Below are 21,258 nucleotides of genomic sequence, written 5' to 3' on the forward strand. Positions count from 1 at the left end.
AGCATTATGCTGCCATCAAAATGAAGACACTGATTGTACCTTTGGGTGCTGTGCTTCCAGAGCTTTCTTGCCATCCCAGGCCCAACTCCTCTTGGTGAAGTAGTTGACTGTGGCAAATTCGATGAGGGCCGAGAAGACAAACGCGTAACAGACGGCAATGAACCAGTCCATTGCTGTAGCGTAGGCCACTTTAGGGAGCGAATTTCTGGCGCTGATGCTGAGGGTGGTCATTGTCAGCACTGTGGTCACTCCTGCAAACAGAAGTATCATTTTTAAATTGTGATGTTGCAAGGTGCCTGAAACTCTCAATGGCTGTTATTCGCCTCTCGTGTGTGAGCAGCATTTACTCACCAAAGACTGTCCGTGCAGGAACAGATTCTCTATTTAGCCAAAATGACACCTGGGACAGGATTACAGTCATGAAACATGGCATATAGGTCTGGATGACAAAATATCCAATCTTCCTTTTGAGGTAGAAGTGAGCCATCATCACGGTATACTGACCTGAGGGGAAACAAACAATAAAAAATAACCAAAAAACAAAAACATATATTATATATATATATATATATATATATATATATATATATATATATATATATATATATAGATAGATAGATATACATATATATATATATATATATATATATACATATACATATATAGTAGAATAATAATCCATCAACTCTATTTTGAAATATAGTTGAAATACCAAAATCATGTAACTTATGATCTCAGGTTTTGGACAGGTGTGATTGGGGTTTGGCCGCCATGTGGCATGTTCATGACTCATCTTGCTCCAAGGAGTGCTCAGGGAGTCTGTGTGAAAGCTCACACACAAGGTAAATTGCAAGCAACATTGTCGGGAACTCAACAAACATGTACCTCACGTATTGTGTTGAATGTTCTTTTCAAATCAAACGACTTGTTTCTTTTACAGAAAATGGATGCAGGAATGTTGCAGAGTTGAAGCAGCAAGCTTGCAATGTTATGAGAACAAAGGATTCCCACCAATAATGGCACGAGTTGGAGTAGTCAAAAATGAGGTCAGATTGAAGAGAAAATGACATCAACAGTATAATGAAACCGATAAATTGTCAAATGAAGCGCTGTGAATTCTGTTGAGAATTTGATGACATTATATAAAGTGATAGGACAATACAAGAGACATCAACCAAAAATCAGAGAAGGCAGGGGTGGGTGTGTATGTTTGGGGGCGGGATTTCCAATTTTCATTTAAACAAGTGAAGATTGCATTTGAGGCTTAAAACAACTACATGCCAAGGGGAGTTTCCGATTGCAAGCACTAGTAAACTATGGAAGATCCAGTGAGTGCACTGCTCTCACACAAGACCAAACAAACACAAACAGCACTCAAACATGCTCTCTCGCACCCGCACACACACACACACACACACACGCACACACATTAATACGCAAGGCTTTCTCCGGGCAAAATCGGATTTTTGAACCACCCTAATCCCTGGTTACAATCTGCATCATGCCGTCAGTAAGACTAAGAGTGGCAGTGAAGGGGGAGGGTGGCAACAGCCGTGGAAGGGTGAGCCTTCCTGTCCTGGGATCGTCACAGAGCTCCATGCCCCGCCCACTCAGCCATGCCAATCGACATGAGGCATGATCTCTGAGTGGTGACGGCAGTGCACACCTCAGCACATTCTCGGCCATAGAACGCATCAGTCGCCTCAACGAATCGCTGGTGGGATGGAAGGGGGCTAGGTGGGAGGGGTGGGGGACAGCAAATCTTTTTTTGTTTGAGTTTTTCTTTTTCAAGTCGGTGGATTTTGCTTAATTACAAAGGGGGTAAAATAAAATAAGTAAAATGCACTGTTCGGGATCAGATGATAGCAGTTTTACAGGTGGGCCCCACTGAGCTTCGCTTGTCTGCGATGACACCATCCAGAGATCCCCAAAACTACTGGTCTTTTGACCCCACCGCCAGCACCTTCTGACACCCCAATGACTTCAGGCCGCCTGCCGGACAGCAGGCCCGTCAAATTGATTTGCTGGAGGAGACCGGACACCAGGCGCCGCCGACCTGGGACGCCCCAGAGTCACGTTTGATGCAAGGATCCCAGCAGGACTGGGAACAGAGGAATGAAGAGGAACATGTTCCTTTGGTGGATTTTACCACTTTTTAACCTCTGCTTCGTACGTCACGTCCAAGGAGAACTTCCTTTTATATCAGGGAACAATGCTGCAATGTTGGTTAACTGGTGAGTATGAGCTTCTTTGCCTTTGACAAACATGAAGCCAGGTGGCACTTGGGACAATAGCTCAGACTTTTGACAGAAATGTGGTTTGCCACTTTTAATCTATTTTTAGAGATGCGGTTAAGGGTTATTTTAAGGAACATCTGAGACACAAGCAGTGATGTCCTAAAGAAAGGTGCACACTAATCTCTGCCTGCAGACACTTAAATGGTATTGTGGACGAACAGCGCGAATAAAAGACATCCATCCTGTTATTTTTGGCCACTTATCTCACTGTGCCTACTTTCTATATCTGCACTCAGCTATATTTAGGCCTCAATTACAAACATTCATGAAGAACAATTACGTTTTATTTTTACAAGTGGCATTACATGTTTTCTCAGAATGTTTTTAATACTTATTTGAGAAATATTATTGCGTTTTGTTATTCTACTGTTGTGTATATTACAGGATTAAAAATACTATTCTCGTTTCATAAATCTTGGACTTTTCCGAAAGACTATTGAGATTTGGTGAACCAGACCCTGTTTTTTGTTTGACCCACCTATGACAGAGATCCTGCAGGAACAAGGTTTAGGATATACCCGTGCACCGTATATAAATAACTGTGGCTTAGACTGCGTTAAAGAACTCAGTCTAAACCCAAAGAAAAAGTTAGGAGACAGCAAGTGGAAAATAGTTTTTGACGACAAACCCCAATTCCAATGAAGTTGGGACATTGTGTAAATTATTCATAAAAACAGAAGACAATGATTTGGAGATCCTTTACAACCTATATTCAATTAAATACGCCACAATGACAAGATAATGTTCAACTCGATGAACATTATTGTTTTATTGCAAATTGATCCCTGGAACATGTTTAAAAAAAGATGGTCAAAAGACACCAGTTCTAAACATTACACAGGTGAGAAGGTTAATTGGAAACCAGTGAGTGTCATGATTGGGTGTAAAAAGAGCATGCCTGAAAAGCTCAGCAAACATGGTTCACCATTTTGTGAAAAACTACGTAATGAAATAGTCCAACTTTAAAAGCTGCACTCCGCAGGATTTGCCACAAAATGTCTTTACAAGAGCATTTTCATTTGACCATTTATGACTCACACATCTTATAAATAGAAGATTAAAACTTTAGCCTTCACAGCCTCTGTAATTTTAAGACTGGAATAGGTCGAATTTCCCACGCTCTTACTTCAGATGTGAAGTCATGTGAAGTCAAGCGACCAAGAACTGTTATTTCGCCGTAATGTATTCAACAGTAAAGAAAGCCATCCAGCACGCCCCAGACACCCACAGTTTTTTAGACGAAGGTGAAAAAAGAAAAAATGTGACTCGTGCATGCGAAGAAAGGAATGTGTGCGATTTAAATTTTCGGCCACAGGCGGCAGTAGAAACTCGAAATCCTGCAGAGAGCCGCTTTAAAGAACGTTTCCCCAATGTATAATTGCACGGCATTTGGGGATTCCATCATCGAGTCAAGTCAAGTCAAGTCAATTTTATTTGTATAGCCCTTAATCACAGACAGTCTCAAAGGGCTTTACATAGCCACAATCGACATCCCCGATCTTAACCCCCAGGAGGGCAAGGAAAAACTCAAAAAACCTCATTAGGGGAAAAGTGAGAAACCTTGAGAAGGAACCACAGATGGGGGAATCCCCCTTCCAGGATGACCAGGCTGCAATGGATGCCAACTGGGCAACATTTGACACATACAATGATGCTATGCAATAATAGATAAGAAAATGTGAGAGTCAATTGAATGAAGTGCTGCAGGAAGATGACTTCGACGATCAGAGAATGAGGAGAAATCTTGACACATAAGCGGCAATGCTTCAACCTCTTAGGTAGCATCATATTAAAAAGATACTTTGTGCATGTGTTATAACAGTGTGGCTTCACAATGTGCATGCATTGGACTGCCTTGCCAGCAGTCCTGACCTGTCTACTATTGAACATGTGTGGCACATTATGAAGCGGACAATATGACAATGGAAACCCTTTTGAGACTTTTGAACAACAGAAGTTGTATGCCTACAAAATCTTCAACAACTAGTGTCCTCACTTTCTGAATGATTTTTAACTGTTGTTAAAGGAAAAGTTGTAAAAATGCCCCCAATATGTTGTCTTTGCAGTGTATTCAATTGAATATCGGTTGAATAGGTTCTGCAAATCCTTGTATTCTGTTTTTATTTGCTTTAACCAACGTCCCAACTTCATTGGAATTGGGGTTTGTATAAATGCATGGTCGTAGACCACCATAACGTATCTCACTGTGTATCATGCATTTCAATCTTAATATTTATTTATTCATTTATTTATTTATGTTTGAAAAGCCATTTAAAGACACCCGCACAGTGGAGTGGCGTTTGCATCCTGTTCTTGTGTGAGTTGTCCATCTTCTTTCAACGTTCTAAAAACATGCATGTTAGATTCATTTAAAAGCCCACAGGTGTGAATGTAGTTGGATGATGACAAAAACTTGATAAAGGAAAAAAAATGAATGGTTTCCCTTGATCTTGTGTGTCTTCTAAATGGAACTTGTGTATCTAATGACCTGGTAAGCGATTTTGACCTCGATGATAGGTTAAAAATAAAATAATACAAGCCATTATCTGTACCGCTTCTCCTCACAAGGGTCGCGGGGGGGGGGGGGTGATGGGGCCGATCCCAGCTGTTTTCGGACAGTAGGTGGGGGGACACCCTGAAATGGTTGCCAGCCAATCGCAGGGCACACATAGACGAACAACGATCCTCACTTACACTCATAACTAGGGGCAATTTAGAGTGTCCAATCAACCTGTCACGTATGATTCTGGAATGCGGAAGGAAACCGCAGGCACGGGGAGAACATACAAACTCGACAAATCGACGAATCGCAGCAATGGCGCAAAAGTTGGTGTCGCTTCATTTTGTCAATTTGGGGTTTCCCCCCAAAAAACTGATTGGCCATCACATTTTTCTTTCTTTTTTAATGCATTCATAATGGGCATCAATTACATGCTGTTTTTTTGCTGTTCGTTATCGTTTTGTCAGCCACTGATTATTGGTTGTGTTCTGTCAGTAGAAACAGATGCACTGCTTGCCTTGTAGATTCTCTCTTGTGTCTTCCCTTCATGTTTGGAATGTAAGCGGACAGCATGTTTATAAGGAAAGAAAAGAAAAAAAAAAGTAGTTTTCCAGACCGAGCATACTGATTGTTGGGAGACTGTGGGTTAGAGAAAAAAAGAGAGAGAGAGAGAGAGCGAGAGAGAGATGAAGGGAGGGAGAGAGACATCCTGAACACTGCCAAACGTGCCATGAGCAAATTGCATGAACTAAAATATGCACAAACCCCAATTGAAGATGGAATGCTGTGTAAACACATGAATAAAAACATGATTCAGTGATTTGCAAATTATTTTCAACCAATATTAAATTGAATACACTACAATGACAAGATATGTCATGTTCAAACTGTTGAACATTCTTCTTATTTATTAAACCTGGTACAGGGTCATGTTTACCACTGTTTTATATCACCTCTCCTTTTACAAACAGAATAAGTGGTTGGGAACTGAGAACACTAATTATTGAAGCTTTGTTGGAGGAATTCTTAACCATTCTAGCATGATGTACAGCTTCATTTGCTCAACAGTGCGGGGTCTCCATTGTCCTGTTTTGCATTTCATAATGAGCCACACATTTTCGATGGAAGACAGGTCTGGAGTGCTTGCAGGCCAATCTAGTACTTGCCCTCTTTTACCACCAAGCAACAATGTTGTAACACATGCAGAATGTGGCTTGGCATTGTCTTGCTGAAATAAGCAGGGATGTCCGTGAATAAGAAGAGATGATGTCACTCACGATGTAGTGTTTAGGGAGTAAATGTAGTCTGGTGTTTCGTGGCATGTCTACAGTGGAGTGATTCGATAGGAGGCAGAAATACAGTATTTGGGAGGCAAGGCTTATGAAAGTAAAAATATAAAGTCAAGACTGTTACTCAAGTGATGACCAGAAAAACATCTACTTTTAATGAGGAATATGGCCTCGCCTTCCTGTGCTCCCTCCATGCTTCACGAGAGGCATTGAAGGGACCGATTCCAAATTCTGCATTGGAAATAATAATTCCACTTTCATTGCTTGTAACGTCCAAGAACGGTGCTAAATTGGCACCAATATTCATGCGAACATTCCTACCTATGACCACAAGCATAAAGATCCATGCACGTCTGTCAGCCGCTTTCTGCCTCCTGAGAGTTGACACGACTTTAGAATTAGAATTAGAATTAGAATTAGAAATGCAGAAAATACAACCAGTCGGGGTTTGTGTGCACATTCTGGCTCTCGTCCACATCAGCATGTGTTGAGAATCAATCGACATGGTATTTTTGATTTTGTGGAGGTGATCAGATGAGCTCACATTTGATGTCAATAAATCCAAGCTATAGTGGAGAACGCTTTCATACTTTCACAGGTCGACATGGACAAGAGTAGTAATGTACATTTGCATTTTGGTGGTGATCGGTCGCCGTTGTAGATAACAGAACTGACAAACCAAGCAATATTACCTCGTTTATTTCCCTGCTGTGACGTAGACGCTGGAACCGGAAATAATAATGAGCCGAGCTCCAAAAGAGGGGGTGTGTCAATTTGTCGTGAATCTCATTAGAAAAAAAAACTTGAATCACAACTTAGGGGGACATTTTAGTACCAATGTCATTTTTACATGCAAACCAATTATATAAGTGCCAATGTTAACGTCAATCAAGTGTTTGTTTAAGTTGTTTTCTTAGTGCCCTTAATTGCAAATTGCACATTGTTTCAGGCTGACATGTTGTCGTCGGCAGAGGTGGGCATTCATCTATGCTTTAGTTTGTCTGTGAGTTCTCGTCAGTATTCCAGGCCCGCGCAGTCCGAGTCAGCCAGACAGCTTTGAAAATGGACTTATTGTTACTATGTAAGACGCAGGTGCCACACACCTAGAAGCTTCTACACAACAATGCAACATCGGCCTAGAAGTCGGCAGGTCGGACTGGAAAATAACCAAAGAACACACCACAAAAGCCGACGGAGTGTGAAAAATGAGCGAAGTACATTTAGTTGCTTCAAATTTCACAGTTCTTCCACTTTTGTCACTTCCCGTTCTTGTCCGGCGCACTGATTCACTCGCTGACAGCTAAATTCAGTCATCAGCCCGACCCTATTCTACATGTTGAATCAGGCGAACACGCTCCCCAGACGGCCGACAACGGCTTCGACTACACCGAATAGATGCTGTTTACCTACTTTCTGACCTTGTATTGGCGTGTAGAGGCCTTACAGACTGACAAATAAATAAATAAATAAAAAATAAAACTGTTGTTTACCTTTCACTCCCACAGACCTCAATGAAAAGTCTCCCATATTGTTTTGCTTTCACTAATCACCACACCGTGCATGTGCGTGTTGTTTTTATTAATTTAGTTTTTTCTTCATTTGGCTCCGTGTCAGCTTGGGCGGTGCTTGCGTGTGACGGGGAAATTATTATTCTTGACAACTATTGCTTGTCGTCGACGAGGGACAGACTGGGCCCACGTAAGTCGGCCTGCACTAGGCAGAGGGGAAGGGATGGCAATTACCTCCGCACACTTGCAGGAGTACAGACAGGAGGGAGGGAGACAACTTGCTGATAGCGGCGCACACATAAGAATAAAAAAAGGCTACCATACAAAATGCGGTTTTATTGAAATTTAGAGGCTTTATGTTGGTATTAAAAAACAACACCATTGCAAAGCATCGTAAACCTCTTTTAATTCTTTATCATTTCTCGACAGAAAAAGATCCAAATGGCCGAATAAGATGATGATGAAAATTATAAATGTCATTGAGCATGTTTAATTACATTTACATTTGTTTTGTCAAAATCTTGAAACGGATAGGGATGTTAAGCAAGCCACCAGACAGCAAAACTAATGAGAGACAGCCCGACAGAAATACATTTTCTCGTCACTGTCACTTTTTGAATCGAGAAACCTTTCCACATTTCAATATTATCGTGGCATGTCACATTAATTTGTTGAGTATTACGCTGCCTCAGATCACTTATGATGTCATGTGTGCGAAACAGCGCACTTATTCAGCCTACGTGTGTTTTGCTGGCAGTGTTGAGATGAGCAAATGACCACAACCTGTGTCATCCTGATGTCCCGACGTTGTACACACGTCCCCTTGCTGCACACATGGAGCAAAATGTCCATAAAAACATAATCCGCCTTATCTGTCGTGTCCTAGCAGAGTTCAGTCAGTGTAAGGAATATCAAATGACATAGATTAAAAGCATTCCTAAAATGCATTAAGTCCATGAATCTAAAAAAGGCCTTAGTTAGCCTTAAAATATACTCCTTCATTATTTCTAAATTCTCCCCCCACCAACAAAATCTCAACACATGATGAGCAAGACTTTATGACTAATTAGTCACAAATATAAAAATAAATTAATATTATTTAAAAAATAATTTTTGATTCATTCTCGAGGTCGCAACAGGGAATGCGCAGTGTTATCATCGTCCGGTTGGAGGCTACCGGAGTATTGTTTACAATGCAAGGCGTTGTTTTGCAGTCTTGTTGTTATTGTCGTAATTAGATGGTCGAATCGAAATATGCTGAATTGTTGTTGTGTTAAGGGGTGCAGCAAAACCTTCAATAATCACAAATGGGTTCAGACTTCACAAAGAGAATTGCTTGGGAAATGGAAAAAAAAAAACCTCACCTTAAGGAATCTTTTTAATCCTAATTTTAACAACAGATGAGTTGTAGATGCCAGTTTTTTATTTGACATATTTGTTGTTTTGGAGTGATTCTTTGTTGTTTCACTTTAAAGTTCAAAGCTTAAAGTATTAAAATGTCATTTGTAAGCGAGAGTAAGTTTAATTTTGTATTTCATCTATTTCTTTAAATAAATGAAGGCATAATTTCATAATTAACAATAAAAAACAGTGTATATATTTTTAATGTTCATGCATAATTTTCCATTATTTTTGGTAATGAATTAAGTAGCAAAAAAATTGGATAGCTGTTTGGGAGCCAGTTCTTTTGAGTGAGCCGAGCCAAAGAGATGGAATTCCTATAACTAATAACAGGACAGGTCCTGTCATTTTATTCATATTAAGAACATCAATGATTAATGGTGTGTTGCTGACTTGGGTTTCATTGTTTAGGAGAGTGCCAAGGTGAACCGATGGTTGGTGTTCATAATTTGAATAATATTGTACATACTCTATGTCTAGATGTAAAAGCGATGCACTGCGTCAGTGGGCAATATTGGGCTTGGAGCGTTATTTAAAAAACAAAAGTCAGGGGAATTGCACACTTTTAATAATGATTCTACTACCAACTGGATGGACTTGTATTACAGTTCCCTTTTACATAAGAGTATTAAGCAGATGCCTTTCAATAACCCCCGCAGCAACCCTCCACGTGTCACAGCTGGCTGTCCAATCCCATTCTGACATCCACACAGGTTTATGTTCCTAAGCAAGCTGAACAACTATTCCGGTTATCACATAATTAAATCTCACACATGCCAAAACTAACTCAGACATTACCAAGTTGCCTCCAAGATGTCTTCCCACACTTTGCAGATGCCCTAGTCAGGACGGTCATTAAGGTAAATCTGTCGACGACTGCGCACACACACACATGACAGACCAACCAATCCCTCACTGATCTGTGATGTCATCATCTTATGCAAAAGCTGATGGGGTTGGTTGGATGTGGCCGTGTGGGTGGGCGGGTGTTGCTTGAGGATTAACCGGTGGCTTCTTTCTGGTTCTGTAGTGTGTGTGTCTGTGTGTGTGTGTGTGTGTGTGTGTGCGCGCACGCAAACGGCCTCACGCCAGGGATAAGTGTTGTTTTACAAGGCTGCCCAGGGCCCGTAGACAGCTGGTTGGGTGAGGGATAGGCTACTCTCACATACTGGACTCCACTCATTGACGCTGATCCCCCGATAATGTCTCCCCCATTTACTATCGGCCTCACACGCTCATTTCTCCTTCTTTTAATCTAGAATTAGTTACATCACTTTATCGGCTGTAACCAATGTCACGCAGTGTACAGTATTTCTTACGGCAGGTAAAGAATAAAAGTAAAGTGTGGTTTGTTTACTGAGAAACGTCTCTCCATCATTGCCCTTTGACCCCATTACTCGCTGTGTAGAGAGGATTTTGTTTGCTGGACATGCACACAAATAGCTTCTAGATGAGACATGACAACTGGATTAATCAAATGCATTTTCATATTTATATAAGAAAATTCTGTTAGTTTTAAAAAATTTTACCTTTTGAAAATTAAACGTTATAATTTCAGGATTTAATTTGGATGGATAGAATTCTGTCAGAAAACTTCTTTTCTTGTGCCCAAACTATTCCTTGTAGCCTTGACCTTTGACCACCAAGAGATCATCCCATATTTTAAGTTAATTACTTGAAAGTACTGCCAGTGATGACAGCCATTCATTCAACACACCAACCTCTGCTTGTATGTATGTCCTCTGTGCCCGCGGTTAGTCCGATCAGAAGGTACTGGTTGAGTCTGGACCCGTCGTCAGCCACCACTACAGACTTGGCAGCATCCTGAGTCCATGTGTAGACCACCTCAGACACCGGATAGGCATCTGACACAAAACAAAACATAGAATCACTGCATGTATTTCCATGCTGTGAATAAATCTCCATACAATTATTGACAAAGTCGAGGAGCAACATTTGTAAAACACACAATATTGTCATGCAGTTTGTGATTAGAACACAACCTTGTTTGTGTGCAGACGGTTATTTCAGTGTTTTCTTGTTCAAAGTACCCATCCGGGTCAGGGGTGACAGTTTGTCAGCTGAAGCCAGACCAAGTCAGATTAACCTTCATCATGTGTTGCATCACTCTTGTGATGAAAAAGCATTCCCTGCGCTTTCAACTTGCTCAAATAAATCAAGTTTGACTGTCATTTGCACCTTCATTGAAATACAACGACCCGTTTGGACATCAATGTGTGCTTTTAGTTCAGCCGTAGGCGTTATTAAGTAATCACAGGCACAAATTGTTTCTTGATCACATGGAACTTGATCTCTCAGTCAAGTTACATTTTCTGTGATTTCAATACTAAGCGCAACATTTGGCATGGGATTTTGAACATAAAATGTCACTGCTTTGAGAGTTAGCTGCTGGAGTGACCATCAAATGAGAGGCGGGAGTTCCATGTCAGTTTATGTCAGTGGGCTGGTGAACTGTGTTGCCACAGTTATCCTGAAAAAAAAACTTAGTTATGTTACTGATTATGTGCTATGAAAAGTAACTTTGTTACATTGCTGATTACTTGATTTTAAATGTAACTAAGTTACATTGAAAGTATCTTTATAGTTACATTCAGCAGATACAGACAACTCTGCTTAGCATAAAAACGAGACCCACTTTTGACACTTAATCGGAAGGATGTTTTAACAGGGACATTTAAAAATAAAGTTTGTCTTTATTAAAAATAAAATGTAGACTTAGTACCAACTTCTGTAGCCGGGGACTGCCACACTCCACCCAACCCCCAGAGGTGGTGGGCCCATGTGAAAGGGGAACCACATTGTCCTTTTGGGCTCAATAGGAGCACGCCAGGTCAGCAAGCCAATGAGCCCCGCCTCCAGGCATATGGCTCCATAGGGGGACCCAGGTGACCAGCGTCTGAGCTAAGGAAAACCATGTACATTAAAGTTTTTCATCATAACCCATCCCTCAACAAGGAACCTGTTTTCCATGGGTAAAAGACCCAGGCAACTTAGCTCCTAGGATCATTGGGACACACAAGTCTGGAGTCTCTGAGGTGGGCTTTCCTATTTCTTGTGTTAAAGCAGAGGACTGAGCATGCAGCCTTGAGCTGGCCCCTGTTAAGCTCCTTCAGGTGTTGCTGCTAAGTTTCTTGACAATATTACCGTCCGTGTAGTGTATACTTTTTACTTTTAAGTTCTCAGTTAATCATAGTTCCTCAAATAGTGGAGGGTGGGCCAAAATTAATGTTGAATGAGGTATATCTCTCTCTCTCTCTCTCTCTCTCGCTATCTCTCTCTCTCTCTTCACTATCTCTCTCTCTCTGTCTCTCTCTCCTCACTATCTCTTTGTCTCTCTCTCTCTCTCTCTGTGTCTCTCTCTCTCTCTCTCTATCTCTCTCTCTCTGTCTCTCTCTCTCTCTTTCTCTCTCTCTCTCACTCTCCCTCGCTATCGCGCTCTCTCTCTCTCTCTCTTCACTATCTCTCTCTCTCTCTCTCTCTGTCTCTCTCTCTCTCTGTCTCTCTCTCTCTTCACTATCTCTCTGTCTCTCTCTCTCTCTCTCTCTGTGTGTGTGTCTCTCTCTCTGTCTCTCTCTCTCTTCACTATCTCTCTGTCTCTCTCTCTCTGTCTCTCTCTCTCTCTCTCTATCTCTCTCTCTCTGTCTCTCTCTCTCTCTCTGCCAAACCGGTTTATCAGTTGGCCTATTATGCCTCTTCAGACATTGGCCAAAATAATCTGGCAAAAAGCAGATGTTTGCCGATTGTGTTTAATTTTCTGTACCACCCAACACGCTGCCCAAAGCACACCACTCACGGCATCTCTCTAACCAGCCTTCTGATTGGCTGAGGCTGAAGGACCTCCAGAATGCATTGGATCATTCGATACATGTTTTGTGTAAATTGTATTTCTTTGTTCTTTGTTTTGATTGTTTCATTGTTTCAGTTGATGTTGGGTGATAGTTTTGTTTTTGATTTAAAACTGTGACTGTAAGGAGTGTGGTGACTAGTGACATCCCTCCCCTGGCATAGTGTGATCACACTGTTAATGGTGATGTGTCTGACCTTTTCCTGGTTACATTGTCACAGAAGCTGTCTTAGCACCTGCAGGACTGCTAATGGCATGTGACTAATTCATCTTTGAATATTATTGTTTTACTGTGAGGCAAGCCTGCCGTGTTGGCGTCCAATAACTCGGTGCACCCTTTATATGTGCTTAATACAGTAAAAGCACAGGCAAAGCACACTACACCCTGTAATAGGGTGCATCCTATGGTTGTGAAAGTGCAGTACTCTAACCATTTACAAGGAACACCAGCCATATTATTTACTGCAGATCTGGACTACAACCTTGTTTCCTTAACCATGGATAACCAATTTAATTGATAAGATGAACCTTATACCTGACATTCAACATAATGTGAAACTAGGACTTGGACTCGTCACTTGGACACGGTTTTACACACAACCTAAAGTCATGGTTTGTTAAAAAAAAAAAATAGTGCAACATAAATCCAACTTAAATTTAACACACATTCAACGACTGGTAACAAACACCCATGACATGGAATAATGTCCTTATATATTCAATAATTAAATGCAATGTGTCACCCAGTGTTTACACTGAGACAGTGCAATTAAATTAAATGGTGACAAACTTGTAAAACCGATTAAAAGGTAGATATTCCTAATCTAAAATGTTACTTCAAGCACTTTTGTATTGAATTAATTCTTTTTTGCACTTGCCTTTAAAAGAAGTTGTAAAACCACATACTTTAATTAGTACTTTGATTGAGATCGTCCTCTATGGCCGGGAGGATGAGGATGGTGGCCAGGAGAAGGACGGTGACGACAACAAGCAGTGAAATTGTGACTTATTTGCAGCACTCTAAGCGAGATATAAATTTTATTTTTCACGTGTGTTTATATTTCTTAAACTCTGTCGACATTTTCTTTTTACGTCCTCCAGAGTGAAACTTTGGAGGCTGCTCTTAAATTGAACAGTGCTTTTTAAATTTATTGTTTTAAATGCATAGACCAACATGGTTTTGGTGTGTTTTCTTGCATGTCTTGCTGATATCATAGCAAAGACTGGGCTCTTCGAATCTTGGCAGTTTTGTCTTGCTTTTGCCGCTATTTTTCTCGTGACACGAGCAAGACCAGCACAAAAAACATTACAAAACCAAGCTGGTCAATGCTGATTTGTTTTGTTTGTCTTTTAGCAGGGAAATCAATTTTTATCCCAGTTTTATGCATTATTGTATTCTGTCATCAAGACGTCTGCCTTAATGACTGAATATCTACCGTATTTTCCGGACAATAAATTGCACTTTTTTTTCATAGGTTGGCTGGTCCTGCCACTTATACTCTGGAGCGACTACTTGAAAAAAAAAAGGCATTTCCCAGATAGCCAGGAGAGGGCACTCTAGTCACGAGAGGGCACTCTCGACTTTTGCACCAATATCCTCTTCTCCTTACAAAGACTTACATTTGCAAACAGCCACGAGAGGGCACTCTAGAATTATGCACTGATATATCCTACCTCTTACAAAGACAGCTGAAAACGACTGAACATAAAAGCCGCTCAAGAGAATCATATTCTGCAGACTACAAAGCTTCAAATACTGAAATTTGCAGCTGAAACCCGTAATCAAGCTGCAGGAAGAAAGCTTGTAGTGAATGGGAAACTTGTTAGGGACTGGGGGGAAAAAGGAGGCTACTCTTACTGCATTGAAGAAAACAAAACAAAAAAAAAAAGCAAAATGGCCACACCCACAGAGGAACAAGTTATGGTACCTCTCCACCCTCAGGCCGTTTCCAAGACGATGAATACAAAGGACTTCGCGTGTGGACCTTCTTGGTGCTTCCGCTTCATGCAACGCAGCTGCCTCTTTATCAAAGCACGGAAATCAGTGTCCCAAAAACATTTACATGAAGACTTGACACCTTTTCTATACTTTGGTGGAGCTAAATAGCCTTTATTGTGTAAGCATAACTTACACCTTTTCAGACTGTTCTCTATTTTTTAATTAATGTTATAACTTGCCTTCCAATAGGAAACGACTGTTTTTGGGCTAGTATTTGTAATGTAAATTATCCGCAAAAAAATGCGACTTATACTCCAGTGCGACTTTCCGTCCAGAAAACACTGTAAGCATTTTGACTTACAGTGCTTATGCAACATCAAAGGGATGACACATTTAGGGGAACTGACTATTTATATGAGAAAGTAATTCAGTTTGACTTTTGGAAAACTGTTTTGGGAGCGATATGATATTTTTCAGGTAATCCATGGTGTTGAGCTGAATCGACCACTTTATTTTTGGTAAAAATGCAAAGTGAATGCAAGTGAGCCAAAGCAACTGAGAACGATCTTTAGAATTTTGGTGGTATTGATGAGAAAAAGATCTAGTTTGATGCATGTGGGAAGAGTTTTGTGAGCGATATGAGCTTTCGTTAAATGGCATTTTTGTTTGAAGAATAGCATTTCTATTTATAGAAATTAGCCAAACCAATGGCAAAAAACTATTACATTATCTCAGCAAAGTGTTTATCTGCCCAAGTACCCAGCCAAAGCTCATTGCAAGCAAGCAGATGCGGCGTGAGTAGCTTTGAGTTTGTCTCGACTTCTGACTACCAAGCGGTAGTTGACGTGCATAAAGTGAGTGAATTAATGCAATACAATGTTTAGTTTTTAAAATTACTATTATTATTTTGAATGTTACTATTATCATTTTGAATGTCACTATTATCATATAGAATGTAAAATGGTCTAGCAGTCATTTGGTATAGCCTCGTGAGCCAAATACAATTACACTGCGGGCCAAATTTGGCCCGCGGACCAGAGTTTGACACCGATTGTCTAAGGGGTTGATTCTCAGTTTTGCTATTCAATGTGTCTTGATGAGATGCGAAATGCAAACTTTGCCTCGCATGCGAAAATGCTAATGTACGTTATGGTGCAGATGGCGTGGGTTTTGACAACCGGCCAGTGTCCCAATACCCAGCCACTGTTGGCTCCAATACTGGATAAATAAATGGTTGGGTGTCATTTGGAAGGACATACAGAGTAAAAAAAAAAAAAAAAAGGAAAAAAGAAAGAATCATGAGGTGACTCATGATGTGCCAAGCCAAAAATCACAACAACATAATCTATTTAATATAACCTTTCAACTAAGTGTCATTACTTGTATTAATGAAATTGACAAAAACATTTTAATGGATGGATGGATTTTGATCAAATGAAATGTAAAAACAAACACGTTGCCAGTAAATGACAGCTGGTACACTCGGCAGCTGAATAAATTAACAGACTTGGCATCTGTATTTTGTCGTTTTGGCCGAATTAAAAAATACATTTAGGTTGTTGTTGCTCACCTGCCGGCTGGTGGCTTGTGCGGCGTTTGCTTTCGTTGGACGATTGTTAAATTGGAATAAGGGACTTTCCCTGATCTGCATTACTCCCAAGAAGAGCTAATGACTTTGGCAGGCATGATGTCATACATGTGCCAACTTTCCCACAATTCGCGCTAAGCACTGAACACAGTGTGCCAAAAAGGTTGCCAGACTTCTCACTTACTAAACCTTCTTTGTCTGTCTGAAGTATCAAGGAAAGAAATTTTGTCAGCTACTCAGTTCAGTTTAATGACCTTGCTTTCCAGTTCACCAATGTTCTAACACAGCTTTCCCCCCAGAACACATTAGACCATGCAAAATTTTGATTAGCTCAAAACGTCTCTGCATGAATCCAAAGTCGGACTCCCGCCTCAGATGCACTCAGCTAAAAAAAAAAAATAAAAAAAAATTAAATGTGCATGTTGAACAAGACGCTGTACGAATTGTAGAGACTCGTCCATGCATGAACTGACTGTTGGAAGGCCAACAAGTAAATTAAGATGTAGGCTGTGTCGTAGAGAGTAAAGGATTAATGGAATTTACCGGGGCCAAATTTAGAGCAGCTCTTTGGTTGGTCTAATTTGCACCTTTCGAGAAATATACGGCATAGTGGGAACTGTTTAGTCCTTTTTTGCTAATATGTTTCTGTGATGTAACTTCACCAGAAACATAATACAATTTATGCCCAGTAAATGATGAATCCCTTTTGGATTCCACGCTAACAGCAAAATTAATGGCGGTGCAAGTCGTATGCTGGCTCCATGCAGGAATTTGACACAACCATTACATAAAATGATCATGAAACCATTCGCTAATAGGTTATGTGAGGGTAAATTCTGCGGCTATAAAATAAAGCCATATACCTGGAACACAATGCTCTGTGCCTTGGGAGTCAAGTGTTGAATTATCAAGTCACAACACTGAGACAGAGGAGGCGCGGAGGGGCAGATTTCTTAGATATCGATTTTGAGCCATTTTATATTACAGCAGGAAATGGAGGATAAAGAGAAATCACTGCTTAGTGCCGTCACTGTGCAATTCAACAATGATCTCCATGCAAGCTGAGGAATCAAGTGCATTGTAACGGCTGTGAACGAATCTTAAAACAGGTGATGTTAAAGGTCCCATGCAATCAAAATCCAATTTGTTCCCACTGTTTAATGCATAACAAAATTCGAAATGAGTCCGCGGAATGTTTTGAGGTTGACTTCTTCGGTTTGTCGTTTTCATGCAATAAATACCCTTTGAAAGGCAAAAGTGAGCAGAAACGAGCAGATTTGAATTCAGCGTGAACGCTTGCAGAATGGCCATGAGGTCATGCGGCATCACCATGGAGGTGTACCAGAATTAAAAAAATAATAATAAAACAGAGTACAGCGTACACTGAGAATGAGCTGGGGAACATGCACCCATATTGGGAGCTAACCAATCAGAGGAAAGCTGTTTTCCATGTCAAATTAAGTACAGCAAAGAACCAATTAAAGCAGAGCTCATTTATAAGTTGAATATTTTGGAATATTAATGAGAAAACAGCCATTTGTGACTCATGAATATAATGTATCATTTGCTACGCAGTTGCTATGGTCCTTTTTTGCTCTGTTTTTTCATTATGTCATAGGCTTGATGCTTTGCAGTATTTAAGATCGAGTAACTCAGTGACACATTGTCAGTACGGCAAGCTTTCTTTGAGTGAGGATGTCAGCTTTTTTCCATGTATTCTTCATCAACCCCTGCTTGTTTTTGCTTGGATTTTATTTATTTTTTTTTTATATGAAGACTTTTATGTTGCCAATTTTGTCTCCTGTCTGCTTCTGGGTCAAAATCCCGCTCTTCACGTGACAAGATTATTGCTATAATGCACACACCTCTCACCTGCAGGGCATTCCACTAAGTCGATTAGGTACGAGTTTGCCCTAGGAATCCCAAGTGGGCCCTTACACTGTAATTGGATTGCAGTCAAATGTGCTTCATATGTACAGTGACAGTGGCTGGACTGTGTCCCACAAAAATCTGGAGATAAGAGCCTCATCCTTTTAGCCCAAGAAGCTCGAAAGGTGTGGCATTTGGCCAGATCTGTTTTTATAAATCCTCCTAGGGTCACTGGAGTGTTATACACGCCCTCGTCAGTAGGACAAACATACACGCCAAAATATGGACAAGTTCAAGTGATGGGTGGCCTAATTTAGTTGGTTAACATGCAGTAATCCTTCCCTCAAAGGTCAAATTACTGATCATCTTACCTAATTGTTGAATTCAAATATTACACACCAATACCAGAATTCTCAGATGTGTTGCCTTACTTTAAAACAGCCTTTCCTAAACTTTTACATTTTGTCCTAGCCAAAGAATGTGGGACTAAAATTCTCTACTCTGTTTTTGGTCATTTGAACAAATTGTAATTAGTTGTCTTACGTAACAATACAGACGACGCAGATCATTAACAAAGTCACTGATTAGTTTTAAACATTTCGTTACTGACACAGTTTGCTCTGTTTTGGCTCTTCACCGCTAATCATACCACCATTTTGAGTATTCAAATATTTCAATGTTTTGTGTAATTTTGTGATTATGGTACGCACAAATGGAACGCCATATATGTGCACAGTTCACCAAGTTTTACCTGCGGCTAACTTCAGCCAATTTGTTGACATTGTTTAATGTCGACACACGCATACTCCTTCGTTTGACTTTACTTGTGTGAAAGTGAACCAAACATCATTTACTCACAGCTGCCAAACTTCAGAGGACAGGCGTGGGCGTCCATAGGGAAATCCTCCAGTTGCATGGGACATTCTGCTGATATTGTCAGTCTGAGGCGAAATGGAAACAAGAAAGAGTTGACTCTTTATTTACGAGAGGTAAATAAACACTAGCGTGCGTGGGGGGAGGAGGCGTGCAGCAACTGTCGAAGCTATCTCTCAATAACGGTTCATCAGTTTTCTTCAATTACATGCTGTACTTGAGATGACAGCTCCGCCACCTGGTGGTCACTTTCTCTTTTACAGCTTCCCCTCGTGAATTGCGTGTGTACTATATATATATATATATATATATATATATATATATATATATACACATATACATATATATATATATATATATATATATATACACATATACACATATATATATATATATATATATATATATATATATATATACACATATATATATATATATATATATATATTTACATGTTCCCCTAATCTGCCATAATCAATAGTCATATTGTAGCCTACTATTTATACCTTATGTAAACCATAACATCATATACCATATATAATATACAAAACACTGTCTTCACAATAACCACATTTATATCTAAATGTTAACAGCCTACCATTATACATTTATATACCATTATGTAGTTATCCACAATATACAATTAACTATCCCTGTGCCAATGACCTACTAATATAATATAATTAAGACACTGCTTATTAGTAATGAACAATATACCAATGCCATAACAAAAAATATATATCACAACAATATAACATCATCATTCATCTCACGCATCACAATAAACAATAAAGTAATATATAATATAAATGTTCCATTAATGCTGTGACTAACAATCTGCAAACCTTGTTCATTAACCAAGTGGCTTACCAAGCCCCTGCACTTTCCTGGATCTTTAAAATAATTTTTCACATTCATTTTTGTGGTGGATTATCCCTGGATATTGTTGAAGATCTACATTGAGCCTGCTCCACATTTTCTCACCTCCGATTGTTGAATGTGTTGTTTGTGTGTCGCTTAACGCAAGGCAAGGCAGCTTTATATATGTATATTTCATATACCAGGCGACTCAATGTGCTTCACACAAGCAAAAAAACAGCATTTACAATCACAACGATGATAGTGTACTAGTTATTAATTGATTGTACAAGTTCAAATTCCACAAGAGCAGAAAACTGTAGAATTTACAAAGAATGGGTTTGTGTAGTGATTTATCATAGTCTTTTTTTTTTTTAATAAACTGAGGCTAGAATGAATTTTTACTAGATAGTAAGTTATTCAGAAAAGGGAGCTGATCCGTATACAGTAAAATAAATTAACACAAACTTGGTGAATCAAAATCCCCTGTCCTTACAAGATAATATGCAGAATTTTTAGTGATATGATGAATGAAGGTCAGTGAACTTTATTGAGTCATTGGAGCACAAAGTATTACCTTAACCTCATTGAAAGGGATCCTAATTTTCCCAGGAGCTTTACACAGTTTCACTAAGATGCTGAAATTCCAACGCATCCTGCACGCAAACGCAGCAGAAGGCTTTCCAAGTATATGGCACAAATACGAACAAATTGATATGAGGTGATTGCATTCCACACCAGTGCTAGATAAACCAATTGCATTACTGTGTCAGTTTAAAAGAAGCTATGGCGTACAAAGAATATCGCACTTGTCTTAACTCATTCATGTGACCTTAATTTTCTGATAGCGGTAGTGGCTGAAGTATTTTTGATATAATACATAATAATAATCACCAAAGTGCTGTACAGATCATCAAAAAAAACAAGAAAACATACAAAACAATCCAAAACAATGCAAAACATCCCATGAGAATTAAAACATAAAAAAAGTTAATAAAAATAAAAATATGGGTGCATAATAAATAAAACAAAACACGAATGAAACAGAACATCAGCTCGCAGATAAATGTATCAGTAAAAATGTGGGTCTTTATTTTGGCTTTATAAATCTCAACTGAGCAGGCTTGCCTGATGTTGAGGGGGAGATACCGTTGGGGCACGAATGGAAAAAACACGTGACCAAAACAGTTTCCTAACTCTTGCAGGAACATAAACGTCAACAAGTTTATTTAAGTATGCTGGTGCAAAATCATTTAAAAACTTGTAGGTTA

The 21,258-nt window shown here is 39.7% G+C and overlaps 2 protein-coding genes across 3 annotated transcripts in view; one reads left to right on the top strand and one right to left on the bottom strand.

Annotated features, from left to right (window-relative positions):
- Positions 1-21,258, bottom strand: part of LOC148340714 (gamma-aminobutyric acid receptor subunit alpha-5-like) — a 29,605-nt gene that overhangs the window by 2,053 nt on the left and 6,294 nt on the right. Inside the window, exons 6-9 of the mRNA XM_088290832.1 lie at positions 19,115-19,197; positions 10,717-10,860; positions 352-504; positions 40-251 (exon numbers count right to left, since the gene is read on the bottom strand). Coding sequence (XP_088146958.1) covers positions 40-251; positions 352-504; positions 10,717-10,860; positions 19,115-19,197 — 592 coding nt within the window. The remainder of the gene's footprint in view (positions 1-39; positions 252-351; positions 505-10,716; positions 10,861-19,114; positions 19,198-21,258) is intronic.
- Positions 1,737-21,258, top strand: part of LOC148340715 (gamma-aminobutyric acid receptor subunit beta-3-like) — a 66,326-nt gene continuing 46,804 nt past the window's right edge. The window contains exon 1 of one of the 2 annotated variants that reach the window (XM_088290829.1): positions 1,737-2,234. In XM_088290829.1, coding sequence (XP_088146955.1) covers positions 2,116-2,234 — 119 coding nt within the window. In that variant the 5' untranslated portion in view covers positions 1,737-2,115. The remainder of the gene's footprint in view (positions 2,235-21,258) is intronic. The other variant, XM_088290830.1, reaches the window with a different exon arrangement.

The sequence above is a fragment of the Idiotropiscis lumnitzeri genome, chromosome 3, assembly GCF_059441095.1.
Source record: "Idiotropiscis lumnitzeri isolate Australia: NSW breed Sydney's pygmy pipehorse chromosome 3, RoL_Ilum_1.0, whole genome shotgun sequence".
NCBI lineage: Eukaryota > Metazoa > Chordata > Actinopteri > Syngnathiformes > Syngnathidae > Idiotropiscis > Idiotropiscis lumnitzeri.